Consider the following 15,578-nt stretch of genomic DNA (forward strand, 5'->3'; position numbering starts at 1 on the left):
CTAAGGGAAGCGTCCCTGATCAATACATATGACATTGTCCCATTGACCAAGGCTCCCTCTAGTGCGAAGTTGTCACCGCTTGGCTCAAGAGGAGGGAGGGATTTCCCTTGGTCGACCCGGTGATTATTGAATTTTAGATTTGGATGATGAAATAAATTAATAAAGTTATGATCTAATGTGCATTTAAGTGACACAGGACTAGCTTCGATCATGAAGAGACAATTAAAACAAGAAGAATTAATGTTGGGCTGAAGTGGAACATGTCAGAAGATTGGACGTTGAGCCGGAGGATCGGTTGACATATCGGTAGAAGGCTTCATGCTATGAGTTCAGGCATCGGGCCAAGAAGATCGAACATTGTGCCAAGGAGATCAGATATTGTTAGAAGGCAACATGCCGATTGGGCAATACACCAAAGGAGAGGACGATGCACCGAAGGGTCAAACGAAGCGTCGAATGAATCAATGACATATCGGACAATATGTGATTAATGCTTTATAATAATTGTCTAGATCGAAGTAGTTTTAGTTCTAATTAGGTTGGTTTAAAATGTAATTAAGTAAACTCAATTAGAGGCCAATTGAGCCTATGTTGGGGCTATTTTGGGCTAAGAGAAAGCTCATTCAGTGAGCCAAAAGTCAAGCGGTGGCGTAGGCTCAATCTCCAAGACACAGTCTCCAAGACTATGTTAGGTAGTAGTACCGCCAGATTGGGTGGTACATAGTCTTCCAAATTATGTCAGGCGATGATATCGTCAGTCTTAGCGGTGGTACCACCTAGTGTCAGTGCTACAGGTGGTAGTACAACTCAGCACAAGCGATGGTACCGCTAGGACTCGGGAAACCCGAGATGAGACTTTTTTTGCTCCATTTTTGAAGTCATTTTAGGTCTATAAATACCCCGGTTATTCCTATATGGAAAAACATGAAATTGAGTTGAAAAAGGGGGAAAGAATTCTTGTGAAAAAGTTATAAATCTTTTAGTATAGAGTCACCTCTTCCTAGTATTTAGAAGTTCTTCTAAAGGGAGAAATGATGTCTAAGTGTAAAAGAGAGAAGTGTAAAGGTTCTCTCTTGAACCTATGAAAAGTAGAAAGATGTATAAAAGGGTAGTTGATCTTTGCCCATTGAAAGAAGATCAGTAGTGGAAGCCGTTGGCCTCGAGCGAAGAGGAATCGAGAGTAGATGCAGGTCACGACGACCGAACTACTATAAAACTCGATTTATATTTTTTTTTATGCTTTTCATTTATATTGCAAATTGATTTACTTACTTATTACTTTCACTACCTTACGAACATGCTTTCAAGTCAAGCATCTTTCCGATCGATTTTACTAATTCACCCCCTCTCCCTACCCCCCCCCCCTTCCCACTTAGTGTGACTTGGTCAGCGATAGATGCCGATCAAGTTTGGGAGATTCCTTGAGAGGTAGCTTAGTGTGACATGGTCCTCCTGAGTCTAATCAAAGCGGTGTCCATGAGGTAGACCGACAACCTCATCAGTGACGCTCACAATTCCTTTGTTATGGTAAGCGCTAGTGATGCATATGACCTTTATGGTTCTTTATCACCCTAACAATGGGTTCTGCTTTGCAAGGACAACTTCTGTCATTGACTCTCTTGAATCAGGTCAAGGATTCCTCAACTACCCTAGCTTGAGTAATGAGAGAAAGGGATGACTTCGTAACGAGGGCTACGAAGAGGAATTGCTTTGTTGACAAAGCCGAGACGCTCCGAGTGCAAACAATGGACGTGGAGAGAGAGCTGGCAATAAAGAATCATCACTCAACAAATCTGGCCAATCAACTACATTTGATGCTTCTAACTGTCAACAAAGTGAGTGCCAATTGCCTCCAGCTCAACAAGGCACAATTAAAGTCAAACGAGGAGATGGCGACCGTCTACATCGAGAATGTCTAACTTGTAGTCATAGAATGAGAGAATCAAGAATGAAATTATAAGGATAAAGTAAAAAGGTACACTTGAAAGCAGAGAGATTTCCTCATGCAGTTGAGGAAATCTCATCTGCTATGCAGTTGAGAATATCTCTCTTTTATCAGAGAAAATCTCTTTGTTATCATGCCCCCGCAAGATCGAGCTCCTATCAAGGATACCGATCTTTGATCGATGAAACAAAAATAGTTTACAGGCTAGAGGCTTCGTGAGTGAGTCTGCAAGTTGATCAGCCGTATGGGCATGAGAGACACGAAGTTGATGTCTGACAACTTGATCTCGCACGAAGTGAAAGTCGATGGCGATGTGTTTCATGCGCGAGTGGAACACTGGATTGACACATAAGTAGGTAGCTCCAACATTATCACAATATATTGTGGGAGTATAAGTAAAGCTAACTTTGAGTTCCTTGAGGAGATTTGTTATCCAGTTGAGTTCAGCAGCAGTGGTAGCAATAGCACGATATTCAGCTTCAGTTGTAGACCGGGCCACTGTCTTTTGCTTCTTAGAACTCCAACTGATTGGATTAGACCCAAGAAAGATGACATACCCTGACGTGGAGGTTCTATCATCAAAGTTTCCCGCCCAATCAACATCAGCAAAGGCATGGAGATGAAGCTGAGTGGTTTTGCGGAGAAAGAGACCATGATTAAGGGTCCCTTTAAGATATCGCAAAATTCGTTTAACCGCAGACCAATGTATAGCAGAAGGTTGGTGCATGTATTGAGACAATTTATTGACTGCAAATGAGATATCTGGACGGGTGAGAGCCAAATATTGTAAGGAGCCAAGTACTTGCCGGTATTGAGTTGAGTCCGTGGTAGGGCTGTCATCACATAATTTTAGTGATTCACAAGTAGAGAGAGGAGTAGCAACTACTTTCGCATCCTACATATTTATCTTTGATAATAAGTCTTGAATATACTTTCTTTGAGAGAGGAAGAGACCGGAGGATGTAAATGTTGCTTCCATTCCTAGAAAGTAGCTCAATGGTCCTAAGTCTTTGAGGGAGAATTGATCAACCAATTGATTTAAAAATGTCTGAACCTCCAAGGGATCATTGCCTGTAACAATAATATCATCTAAATAAACTAGAAGATATATTGTATTGCCATGATGTTGTCGGAGGAATAAAGAGGTGTCAGACTTGGAGTTGATGAAGCCAATTGATATCAGAAACGATCCAAGTTCAGTATACCAAGCTCTGGGAGCTTGACGGAGACCATAAATGGCTTTTTGTAATTTGCAAACATGTCTCGGATACTGGTGATGAACAAAGCCAGGGGGTTGCTGCATAAAGACATCTTCAGTTAGAAGTCCCCTGTAAAAAGGCATTGTTAACGTCCAGTTGTCGTAAGTTCCAACCTCTGGAGATGGCCAAACTTAGAATAAGCCGAATTGTTGTGGGTTTAACTACAGGACTAAAAGTCTCTGTAAAATCAACTCCAGGTCGTTGATGAAACCCTTTGGCTACTAATCGTGCTTTATATCGAGCAATGGACCCGTCGGGGTTTCGCTTAATTCGGAATACCCATTTACACCCGATGATATTTTGTGCAGGATGGGAGGGTACAAGAGTCCATGTGGAGTTATGTAGAAGAGCATCATATTCTTCACACATAGCTTGACGCCAATGTGAAGATTTTTGTGCTTGAGTAATTGTGGTGGGTTCACTGGTCTCAAGAGAAGAATTGGTGATAGTATGGAGGTCGAGAACCTGACGTGGTTTAAAGATATCACTTTTTGAGCGTGTTGTCATTGGATGGCTAGGAACTGCAGGTTATGTTATTGGTAAGAGTGGTGGAGAGGCATCGACAGGATGCAAGAGAGGTTGAGATACATCGATGGCACTAGGTAAAGAAAGTTGTTGTGTTTCTGAGGATACAACTTCAGTGGTAGGGGAGACTTGTGAAGAAGGAAGGGGAGAAGGAATGGGGGAGTGGAGAGTTGTTGAACCGGGAGAACAAAAGAGTGTGGATCTTCAACAATAGGACTGGATGGTGTGGGAGGAGGTTCGTTTGAGGTGATCGAATGTATACTCCAGGAATGAATATTTGTCGGAGTGGTATGAATGATAGGAGATTCATGGTTTTGAAATGGAAAGGCAGATTCAATAAAAACAACATGCCGTGAAATAAAGACTTTTTGAGATTGTGGTTCGTAGCACCGAAAGGCATTATGCTCAAGAGAATATCCTATGAAGATGCAAGCTTTAGATCTTGGCGCTAATTTGTGTGGGGCATAGGGACGTAGCCACGGATAACATAAACAACCAAATATTCTGAGTTTTTGAATGTTTGGGGATTTGGAAAATAGTTTTTCAAATGGAGACTGGTATTGAAGAACTGGAGTGAGTAAACGATTAATAAGGTAGACAGCAGTTTGAAAGGCGGCAGACCAAAAAGTTGGTGGCATGGAGGCTTGATGTAGAAGTGTGAGACCAGTTTCTACGATATGTTGATGTTTACTTTCAGCAGAGCCAACTAGTTGAGGAGTGTGTGGGGGTGACTTAAGGTGTTGGATGCCATAAGTTGAGAGGTAGGATGTGAGGGCTTGAAATTCACCTCCACCATCAGAGTAGACTGTTTTAATTGTAGACTGAAAGAAGTTTTCAACCAGCTTTTTAAAGTTGGTAAAGACTTTTGAAACTTTTGATTTATGACGAAGAGGATATAGCCATGTGTATTTAGTAAAATAGTCGACAAAAATAACATAAAAGCTAAACTAGTCAAAAGAAGTGACAGGAGCAGGGCCCCAAACATCAGTATAAATAATTTCAAATGGTTTAGAACATGATATAGAGGAAACACTGAAAGGAAGTCTATGACTTTTATTATGAAGACAAGCATCACAATAAGTGACAACCCTATTATTTGTAAGAGTAGGAAGAGAATAACGAGAAAGTAATTTATTTTGGATAGGGAGAGAGGGATGACCGAGACGATGACGCCACACATCGATTGAAGCTGCAACGGAAGAGTAAGCAGTGGGCTGTTTTATTTGTGGAAGTGACGGCCATTCATAAACATTGTCCTTACTATAGCCTTGGACCAATGATGCCCCCATGCTCAAATCCTTAACAAGAAAAGAGTTAGGAAAGAATTCAATGGAGGTTTTATTTTGTTTGCAAAATTGAGAAACGGAAATGAGATTTCGTTTAATGTAAGGTACACATAAAACATCATCAAGTGTAAAGGTTGTGGTGGGTGAATTAAGCAGTGTATAACCCGTATGAGTAATAGGAATTCCTTTACCGTCACCGATGATGATGTCCTCAGTGCCACCATAGTTGTTGTGGATGGACAAGTTCTGGAGATCTGAGGTGATGTGGTGGGATGCGCCAGAGTCCACAATCCAATTATGATCACTGGTCGTTGGAGTAGTCGTGAGATTTGCTTGAGGCCAATGTGATTGAGCAGGAAGTCTGGGTCGAGATCGACAGACCTTTGTAGAGTGACCGACTTTATCACATAGTTGGCAAACAATTCTTTGTTGGTTTGTGTAGTGAGGGCGCCAGGACTGCGGATGATTGAAGAAGCCACCTTGGTTGTTGTGATTGGAATGTTGAGGATGAGGAGGAGGAATAGTTGGTTTGGAGCTCATAGGTTCAGAAGGTGTCTTGGTCAAACCTTTGTTGACAATCTTGTTATACGAATTGCCCCTCCTTTTTTAAGTGACTTGAGCTATGATGGATGGTCCTGGCGGTTTATCCTCACGCTTGAGATATATCTCAAAGTCAATCAGCTTGTCGAAAAGTTCTTCGAATGTGATTGGTGAATCACGTGCCCGTATTGCTGCTGCCAATTCCTTGTACTCGTCTCCGAGGCCATTGAGGATATGAACAGTAACTTCTTCATCACTGAGGGAATGACCTACCATGGCCAAGTTATCGATGATAACCTTTATGTTATGTAGATAATCAGCAATATTACTTCCCTCTTGTTTTATCTTCATGAGGCTGGATAGAAGACTAAGCATGTGAGTGCGAGAACGATTGGCCAAGGTGGTTTGCAACTTGCACCAAGCTTCGGCAGTAGTGTCACATGAAGAAATGAGTGGGGCAAGGGATCCAGCGACCGAGGCTTGAATTGCTTGAAGGATGAGGCGATCCTGGATTGGATGCGCTTGGGATGTTGAGCATCGCCGGTGGACAACGAAAAGAGCCATCGACATAGCCTAGAAGATCATAGCCAAATAGTATATTAGAGAATTGAGCACGCCATGATGCATAGTTACCACCGTTGGATAATTTGAAGGGGATGAGGGTTGCTGCATTTATGGAGATAAGGTTTGTATGTGGAAAGATACTATGGTTCCCTGTGGGAACAGTAATGGGAGCATCAGAGGTAGATCTTCCATATGTCATCATCATTTCTTTAACCGAGCAGAGAGATTTCCTCATGCAGTTGAGGAAATCTCATCTGCTATGCAGTTGAGAATATCTCTCTTTTACCAGAGAAAATCTCTCTGTTATCATGTAGCAAGCAGTGGAGTGGGTGATGGGGCAACTTAGGATCGAAGAAGAGCGAAAGTTAGAGTACGAGGCAATAAGGGTCACCAAATATAAGGTATCTAAAAGGTTTGAGAAGGGTCTAACCCGAAGTCTCATTTAATGTCTGGCACTTTAGGTATCAGCTTGTGATATCTCAAACGTTTTATGACCACCTTGGGCTCAAGCTCTTATAAAGCTTCAATAGCAAGTGGCCCACTAACGAGGAGTTTGTCTTCATTGAATCCAACGGACTCGATGACCATAAGGAATATAAGTGACCATAAGGGAAGTTGAGGGATAGCTTCTCGAGGAGGGCACCGAGGTAGCTAATCCCGAGGGCGTTCCTCCAAACCTTGAAGGTGACAAAGCTGTTAAAAGGGGCCAAAGGAGCTCTGGTGGATCCTCCTACTATCGCACCTATTGAGGTCGAGGATGCCGCCCAGCCCACCAATGTCGCTGACGTCGAGATTTATGCATTGGGGGTCATAGCTATTGCTGCAATAGGAATCAAGCTAATCCAACCTCTTTCTTCCAATCTCTCCCCTTCGCCGTCGTCACGTCAGAGGATGATGACATGGTTGAGGTCAAGATTGACTAAGTATTGAGATTAGGCTTGGCCTTTAGGCTCCTTTTTTTTTTTTTTTTCCTCTTTAATCGATGGATCTTTTTAATGTAACGAACTAATGAGCATAATATAGAAGCTTTTTTTTTTTTTTTATGAAAACCAGTTTTATTTTATTTACAAAGCATGTAAGTTACTATATTATTGAATTGGGTTTTTCTTCATGGGTAATACTTTTGAAGATGTTGAATATTCCAAGTTTAAGGGATGTCCGAGCCCCCTAGGGTCTCGGTCAGACTTGCATGGTAACTTGATAGAGATCTTCTCAAGTTGGTGCCAACTTTTCTCAAGAGTAAGTGGGATCACTAACTTTGGCCCAAGTCCCAAGGCCTTATATGTCATTTTAGAGCATTTTTATCTCACATCTTAGGTCCTCCATTTCTATAAGATATGCATTTGACAAAAACCCCATAAATCAATTTTGATTTTGTACTTATTGATCAAAAAATCCATAAGCAACTTAGGAGCTCGATTTCAGCCCAGTAAGTTCAAAATAAAGATATTTTATATAGTGTCAATTATATAAAGATAGGTTTAACGAGACTATTGCATTTAACATTACAACTTGCAGCCAGCTTTTGCAAAGCCTCACGCAGACATGATTTAGCCGTAGGCAGTACCGCAAGCAAAACATTGCATTTGGGTTTACAGACGACGAACAAACACATTTACAAAACATTGCATTTGGATTTGCAAGTGCAAATCGAACTATTAGATCAACTACGACAGCTCAGAGAAAGAAGACGAATAAAGGTAGAAAGTGAGAAAAGTAAGAAGAATACGAAAAAGAAGAGTAAGAATAAAATGAAAAAGATTAAGAAGATGATAAAGTGGAGAAGAAATATGAAAAACAGAGAATGAGTAGAAGAAAAAGATGAGGAAGAAAAACAAGAGGAAAAAGAGGAACAATAGAAAGAAGAGGATGAAGAAGAAAAGGAATCTTAAATAGTAGTAAAAGAGAGGAAAGAAGAACGAAGATAAGTACAAATGAAGTCATTTATAATGTTTCCATGGGTTAGTTGACCGTATGTTACTACGGCTCCCTCAAAAATTGCTTCCACTTTATTTGCATAAGCTGTAACACAGTCGGATGTAGCAAACAGAGTTCAAAGAATTTGTTACCATAAGCATAGCAAGTAACAAATGCGATCTCCATACTGATCCCGATTGCCCTTTATCCTAAATACCTTTCAAATGACTTAAGTATGTCCTAAGCCAATAAACAATTCTTCAGATTTAGCAGCCATGAGCCTTACTGCCAGTGTAGCTCTTCCAAAGCCTGTCTGTGGACCTTAGGGTCCCCTGCTGCTACAACGTTAAAACCTGAAATGAAGTTACAGCATCATTTGTTTATTAATTGGAAACAAAACAAGCTGAAAATGTCAGAGATGCATAAGAATATGAAAAGTTCTAGTTCCCTAAACACACTACTTGGATTTGAATTGCTTGGATGGAAGGTACCAAGACTAGTAATTGTATCAGAAAAGTTATGGGTTCACCACAAACAAGAATAAAATACACAATCGTGTCACAGGAACGAGATGAAACAGCACAACAGCAAAAGAGCCATACTTGTTGGACGTGACTCGGGGGAGACCTTCCAGTAAAGCATATGTCCTTTCCAATCAGTTATTGATCCCCCAGCACCTTCTATTACAGGTACCAACGAGAGAAAGTCATAGGGCTGTCAAGCAGTAAGATTTTACATGAGCAACAGGCAGTTGAAAGATATATTCTTGAAAATGACATTAGATATATATGTTTTCATTTACTTTCAAATGCTAATGTGACTGGAAGTTATGAACCCCAATTCCACAATGTTATAGAATGAAAACACTCCATTTGTTTCAGGAGTTCAAGTTGGAATACAGAATCCATCCTGTCATCCAGATAGGGGTAACGAGATTCTGCTTCACTATGTCATGATTACTAGTCCACATTGATCACATCAGGATTGACAGAGACCTCAAGTCCAAAAGAGGACCAAGCTTGTAGTACCCCAATCGGTACTACATTAAAAGTGGCTGATGGGTTGAGTTGGTTTCTAGGACTAGATAGATCTGGTAATACTGAGCTTAACCATTTCAAACCATGTGGTAAAGTTCCACCAATGTTCTAAGCCAGTTAAGTCTATTGTTTTAGATTGTGACATAACTTCGATTAAGCATGACTTGGGACACCAAGACGGTATTACCATAATGGCTTATGACTGATGAGTATATGACAAGTCGAATCTTGAATACCCAAGAAAAAAATGGGCCTAGCAGTATAAATGGAAACAGTAAACCAAGGTTGTGCACTATTAAATATTGAAGCAAATAGACTACCCAGTGGAAAAAGCTGAACTGATATTAAGGTCATCCTAAGAGAGTTATTCGGAATAGATATCTCACCTTTAGCCCAGACTCAATTACAAGATCAACATATCCAGAAGCCAGAAGAGCATAAGCATAACAATCGCAACCATACAGTGGAACTTTGACCTAGAATTAAAATATATAAACAAAGAGGAAATGAGCAAGTATCAATAAGTGTGCGTCACATGGACTTTGACACATTTAATATTTTTCTTATCCACTGAAAAATCAAGCAAAAAATACAGTACATGACCAATTCGCATTGCTCACCTTATCTCTTACACGACAGAAAGCTTTTTCAGCATCGCCACTAAAGAGATGTGGACTTGTTGTATACCTGAGAAAAGAAATAATATAATGACAATATTTTCATATCAAGGTAGAAAACCCATAAATTTCACACAACTGAATGTAAAATCACTGTGATTCAACTAATATTCTATCAAAGAAAAGAACCCATACAAGTAAGCTTGTGAAAGTTTGTTACAATCACGTGTTGAAACTTCCCGTCCATTCATTGTTGTTGTTCTCCCATCAATCCCAACCCATCTTTCTCTTAAGACAGGTTGATCAATGATGCCAATAATCTGAATGAAAAATAAAGATGAAAAGTAATTCAGTGTGTGGAAACAAAACAGAGACCTACAATAAGTACGTAATAACAACAAATATAAGTTATTCCATGTTCATTCGTCACAAACTTGATAATATAAATGTGAGAAAAGTCTGTATAGAAATTATATAGAAATGCATTGGCATACAACAGAGATATGTTGATTTGCTTACAAGTAAAATAGACATTGTATTAAAGCCACATTTATAAGGTGTTTCTCAAGCAGCCAACGAGAAATGGGACTTATTCGAGTAAATTGTTTAATAAATAAATGAAAATTTGCTGATATATCCCTGCATATATCCTATTCACCTCTTCAAAAATTGCAACTACCAATCAGGGCACTTCAAATTTTACAATTCTTTACATAGCTCCTTAAAGTTAAAGTCAGTTGTTGACTTACTAGACTCTGACACTTGTACCACGAAATGATTAGATACTTTCAAAGAATTTAAAAGATTAGAATGATGTGGAACAAAACCTTCAAGAATAATTTGCAGAAATTGGTTTCTGTATGCATACAGTTGAAGATAAAACTATCATTGTTCCCTCTCTTTAGTAATAATATATTCAACAAATATAACAATATAGGTAATTTATTTAACATAAGTCTTTATGCCCAAACCTAACTCAGCTACCTTCTTTTACCTCTTTAAGTCTCCACCGAGATTTCACACATCTGCAAATGGGTTTTGGAAAGAATCCTGGCCACAACTGCTTCAATGTCGAATTACATCGACATTTCTAGGATGTTCTCAAGTATCCCATTCCTTATCTGCTTTCCACACCTCCAGGCATCTCCCCCAGTTGAGGAAAAACTCTTTTTGTCTTTATTCCTAAGAAAGACAACCCCTACGTGGTCAAGGACCTTAGACCTATAGCCTCCAAGTGGTCAAAGACTTTAGACCCATTGCTCTTTGTGATGTGGTTTATAAACTCCTATCTAAGGTTCTTGCCAACCGGATCAAAACTTCCTTCAAAATCTTATCAGTCTTGAGCAATCTGCTTTTGTCTAAGGTAGGACTATTCACAATTTGGATCAATTATTCAATAAGATTGAGAGATCGATAAAGATATTATTCATAGAATAAAAGCAAGATGGTTAAAATGATGAGGGGTAACAGTCTTGTGTGATTATCGAATATCTTTGAAATAAAAAAAAATTTATAAAACAATTATGAGACCAATAATGCTTTATGGGTCTGAGTGTTAGGTAGTTAAGAAAAAAAAATACAAAAAGTTTATGTTGTCGAGATAAGAATGTTGAAATGGATACGTGGAGTTACTAATCAAATATAGGATAAAAAATATTTTTATCCGTGAACAACTAGGTATTGATTCGATATAAGATAAGATGAGAGAAAATCATTTAAGATAGTATGAGCATATGCTGAAGAGATCTCTACATACAATAATCAGAAGAGATGAAATAATTAATGTTAATGATACGAAAAAAGATAGAGGAAGACCTAAAGAGACTTTAATAGAAACTATAAACAAAGATTTAAGCACTCTGAACTTAACTAAACATATGACTTTTTACAGATCTCAATAGCGACAAAGGATCCATGTAGCCGACCCCAAATAGTTGAGACTTACGACTTTGTTGTTGTTGTTAAGGACTATTCATAATAACATCCTTATAGTCGACAAACTAGTTCATACACTTTCTAAAATCCAAAGGTCAATCTCCTCTTATCCTCCTGAAGCTAGATATAAGAAAGGAATTTGACCCCCTCTCCTAAGAAGCTATTCACAAAGCACTCCTTACTAACTTCCCCCTATTTACAAAGGGACCCCCTTTCCCCTTGTCTTTTTATTTTCGCACAACAGATCCTCTTCTCTTTAATCACATCTTTTGGAGCTCAAAAGCTTATTACTCCTTTTAATCTCAAGAGGGTGCATTTGTCATATTTAGTGTTTGTTGGCAACCTACTTTTAGCTTTTTGTGCTAATTCACAATCTTGTGTCAACATCCTTAAGGCCCTCTATCTTCCAAAATCTTATTAGTCTGAAAGTCACTTTGCACAAATATAACATTTACTTCTCTAAGCATGTGTCCCTTACCTCCAAATACTCTACTTGTAACTCTTTGGGTATTAGGGCAAGGCGTTGGCTTATGAAATACCTTGGCTCCTTCCTTTCTCTTGGTCACCTCCCACAAAACTATCAAAATATCTCTATGGATAAGACCCTCTCCCATGTCCAAGGATGGTATAAGGGTCTTATTTCTCAGGCTAGGTGGATGGTTTTTATTACCTCTGTATTTAACTCTATTTTGACTCATCTCCTCAATTACAACATATCAGATTCCATATTTAACCATATGACCCGCGTTACTAGGAATTTTTTTTCTGAAATACGAACTCCTCCACTTCTCATATGATGATTATTAGTTGGGACACCATTTCTAAACACAAATACTACGAGGGTCTAGGTTTACGTGATCTTGTTACAATCAAGGAGTCAATTTATGCCAAGTGGATTCTGTCGATCCTTAATAAGTTTGATTCTCTCTAGGTTGGCATCCTTAAAGCTAAATATGGGGATCTTCACCCTTGGATTAACCCTTCTAATAATCTTTCTTGGTCTAGGTGCAATATCAACAATCTTACCAAGAGTATTAAAGGAGGATTTAGGAAGATGATTAGCAATGGTACTAATACCAACATTTGGAATGATTTATGGATTGATAACATTCATCATAGTTTCTGACCTACCTTGATTAATGTGGGGGAAATCTCTAATTTTTGTGTTGTTTTCAAGTTTCTGATTGCTAACTCTTAATATGTTTCTGTCCTCGAGCGTCTTTTTCATTCCTCCTTGTTTGAAATGATTCTTAAAATTCATATTCTTAGGTGCCCCGATGAGGACATATGGATTTAGAAGACCAATCATTTGGGCTCTCTCTCTACCAGCGGTGCCTATCAGTATATAAAATCAGACTATAGGGTTGAGGTTTGATAGGGCTGGAAAGCAACATAATAACTTTCTATTTCACCAAAGGTCAAACTTTTTCTTTTCAAATTATCCTGGAATCATCTTCCAACATTTAATTTATTTGCTTATCTTTACCATCACAAATTAGATAGTTGTTTTGTATGTAATCTCCACTGCTCCATGTTGACTCATCCATGCACAGATTCCTTGAATGCCCTTTCGCTATTACCTTTTGGATGATCCTGATCTCAAGGGGAGTAGAACTATGATCTCTATGAATCCACTAGGGAAGGAAATTTTGACTACATTTTATATTGTGATGGTTCTTTCACCTCTCCCGATTCTCTTGCAAGTATGGCTTCATCTTCATTTCCCCTCTCACTGGAACTATTGTTGTAGGATGCTCTTCCTGCAAGGAACACAACTCAACAATAGCTGAGGCTATGCCCTTTTTTGAAGCTCTAAAACATGAGGAAGCCCAACAATGGAACCACCTATGGGTCTAAAGTCTAAACTAATGCTCACTCACAAGAAACCCCTTGGTTTCTTTGTGAAATTATATATGATGTTAAGCTTTTTTTAAACCGTCTGCAAGTTTCATGTTTTTCCTATATCCCTAGAGCTGTCAATTGCAAAGCTCACCAGCTCGCTTTTTGGGAGAACCTCTGAGTTCTCCACTTTTTGTAAAGTGGACATTGCTTGTAGATCATCCAACCCTCCAACTAAGTTCTCTAATTTTCAATGAAATTCCATACTTTAAAAATAAAAAACAATGTATAGTATACTTTTTTTGTTTCCTGTTATCTTACAGACAAAGTGTTATTTAGTACAATTTGGCAAAAGACCACTTCTTATCTTCTCCACTCTCTGACAGTGTCTGTTGCTTAATGCCCGCTCATTTATCTTCTCCATCATGTACATTATTCTCTTTTGTCTATTTGAACAACAGACATTGCTTTTCTACTGACAGGAAAATAGCATGATAACCCTAAATCTGTTCAGTTTTGGTCACTTTCTGTTCATAGCCCATTACAATAAACTCACACAATCCGCTACTTATTGAGCACTAACTCAACTATCAGCATATAATTTCCAAAAGGATATGTTCTAATTGAAAAGCTGCAGAAATATCAACCTTCTCAATAACCCATAGGTCATACAACTTAATTGGTATGGACTTACAAGAAAAAGTTGAAATGTAACAGACTAGATGCTCACTAAATTATTTGACCCAACCATCTGTTACTGAAATTAGCTTGGTTGGTGGACTTAAATAGATTGTTTGAGCAAGCAGGAGTACAATGATATTTCAGGACCTTATCTATGTATGCGAAAGTTATAATAACTAGAAAAAGGAAATAAAATAAAATATTCAATTCACCTCTCTTTTGGTTCAGTATACTGAAAGAAGTTTTCACCATTTTAATAACATATGAGCACATAATATAGCCTATCAATACATTGTAAAATGGAACCTAGTCTATTAAAACAAACAAATAACTTATGATGCATGTATCAGTCATACTGGTTTCCCTTTGTGCAAAACGGCAATAAGAGTACCAAACAAAGGTTTCCCTGCAAATCATACCAACACAGACGCATCAGCTCAAACACTCTCAAGTTCTCTCATATTTCTTGAATTGAAGATTTACTATTCAAGATCAAAGAAATCACCCGTAATGAAGCTTTTTGTGCCATCAATTGGGTCCAGAACCCAAACATAATCAGCAGACTTCTCCTTACACCTCCAACCATTCTCCTCGCCATAACTACACCAAAACATTGCCCACATCAAGAAACTCCTTTTCCCCCTCAACCGAAGCTAAACAACACCCAAGAAAAGAGGCGACTAACTAATCTTACACAGCATGCAAAGGAAAACTCTCCGATATGATCGAAACCATGGACTCCTCCGCTTCCCTATCGGCAATCGTCACCGGGCCTACGAAGAACCATTCGTTTACAACGAACAACCAAAACAGGTGAGAAAGAAAATGAAAAGTAATACGAAATCAGTAATCTTAGGAGACGGTGGACGCACGTACTGAGATCCTCCTTGTCGATGATCTCGAAGTTCTGGCGGAAGTACTTGCGCAGCACCTCGCCTGCGGCGTCGGCGACCGTGTTGGCCACCTCCGCGAACCGCTCCATTTCCGCCGTCACCGACATCCGCTTCGCCGGATCTGTTCTTGGGATGGAACAAGAAGCAGCGATCGGGCTTCTCTTCTGCACGGATGCAGGCCTCAGGAAGGAACCGGAATAAATGTGGAGGGAAGGGAAGGGGAGAGGGGAAGAGTTAAGGTTAAGGCAAGGAGAGCGGAGACGGATATGGGAAGAGGAGGAGAAGACGAGGGAGGGCTGGGGTCGGGCGGCGAGCGAGCGGTGGGTTTGAGAGGGCAGCATCGATCGCAGTGGGGTTTAAAGAGAGGAGAGGGAGAGACCGAGAGTGAAAAGTGACGGCCACAACCAACAAATGGAGACGGACGTGGAGAGCAATGGCTGCCCGTGAATGGAAACAGGCAATTCAGGCTATTTTTCGTCGAACTGGGGAGGGCTGATAATGATAATGATAATGATAATGATAATAATAATATACCAACAG

At 39.4% G+C, this 15,578-nt stretch overlaps 1 protein-coding gene across 1 annotated transcript; it reads right to left on the reverse strand.

Moving 5' to 3' along the window:
* Positions 1–8,110: 8,110 nt before the first annotated feature.
* LOC135619484 (bifunctional phosphatase IMPL2, chloroplastic-like) lies at positions 8,111–15,496 on the reverse strand. Its single transcript, XM_065121538.1, has 9 exons — positions 15,022–15,496; positions 14,840–14,918; positions 14,651–14,745; positions 14,502–14,551; positions 9,886–10,010; positions 9,694–9,760; positions 9,460–9,549; positions 8,639–8,750; positions 8,111–8,389 (listed from the first exon to the last, which is right to left on the reverse strand). Exons 1-9 carry the CDS (start codon positions 15,377–15,379, stop codon positions 8,319–8,321), a joined length of 1,047 nt encoding a protein of 348 aa, XP_064977610.1. The 5' UTR covers positions 15,380–15,496; the 3' UTR covers positions 8,111–8,318.
* Between the last annotated feature and the right edge of the window lie 82 nt (positions 15,497–15,578).

This window comes from Musa acuminata, chromosome BXJ2-8 (genome assembly GCF_036884655.1).
Source record: "Musa acuminata AAA Group cultivar baxijiao chromosome BXJ2-8, Cavendish_Baxijiao_AAA, whole genome shotgun sequence".
Lineage (NCBI taxonomy): Eukaryota > Viridiplantae > Streptophyta > Magnoliopsida > Zingiberales > Musaceae > Musa > Musa acuminata.

Excerpts from the sequence above, each read along its gene's own strand:
- LOC135619484 (XM_065121538.1), bottom strand. The coding sequence starts at position 15,379 with ATGCTGCCCTCTCAAACCCACCGCTCGCTCGCCGCCCGACCCCAGCCC. Across the intron at positions 10,011-14,501 it reads TTTTGCACAAAGGGAAACCA|ATTATTGGCATCATTGATCA; the intron begins GTATGACTGATA and ends TTTTTCATTCAG. Across the intron at positions 9,550-9,693 it reads TCTGTCGTGTAAGAGATAAG|GTCAAAGTTCCACTGTATGG; the intron begins GTGAGCAATGCG and ends TTTTAATTCTAG.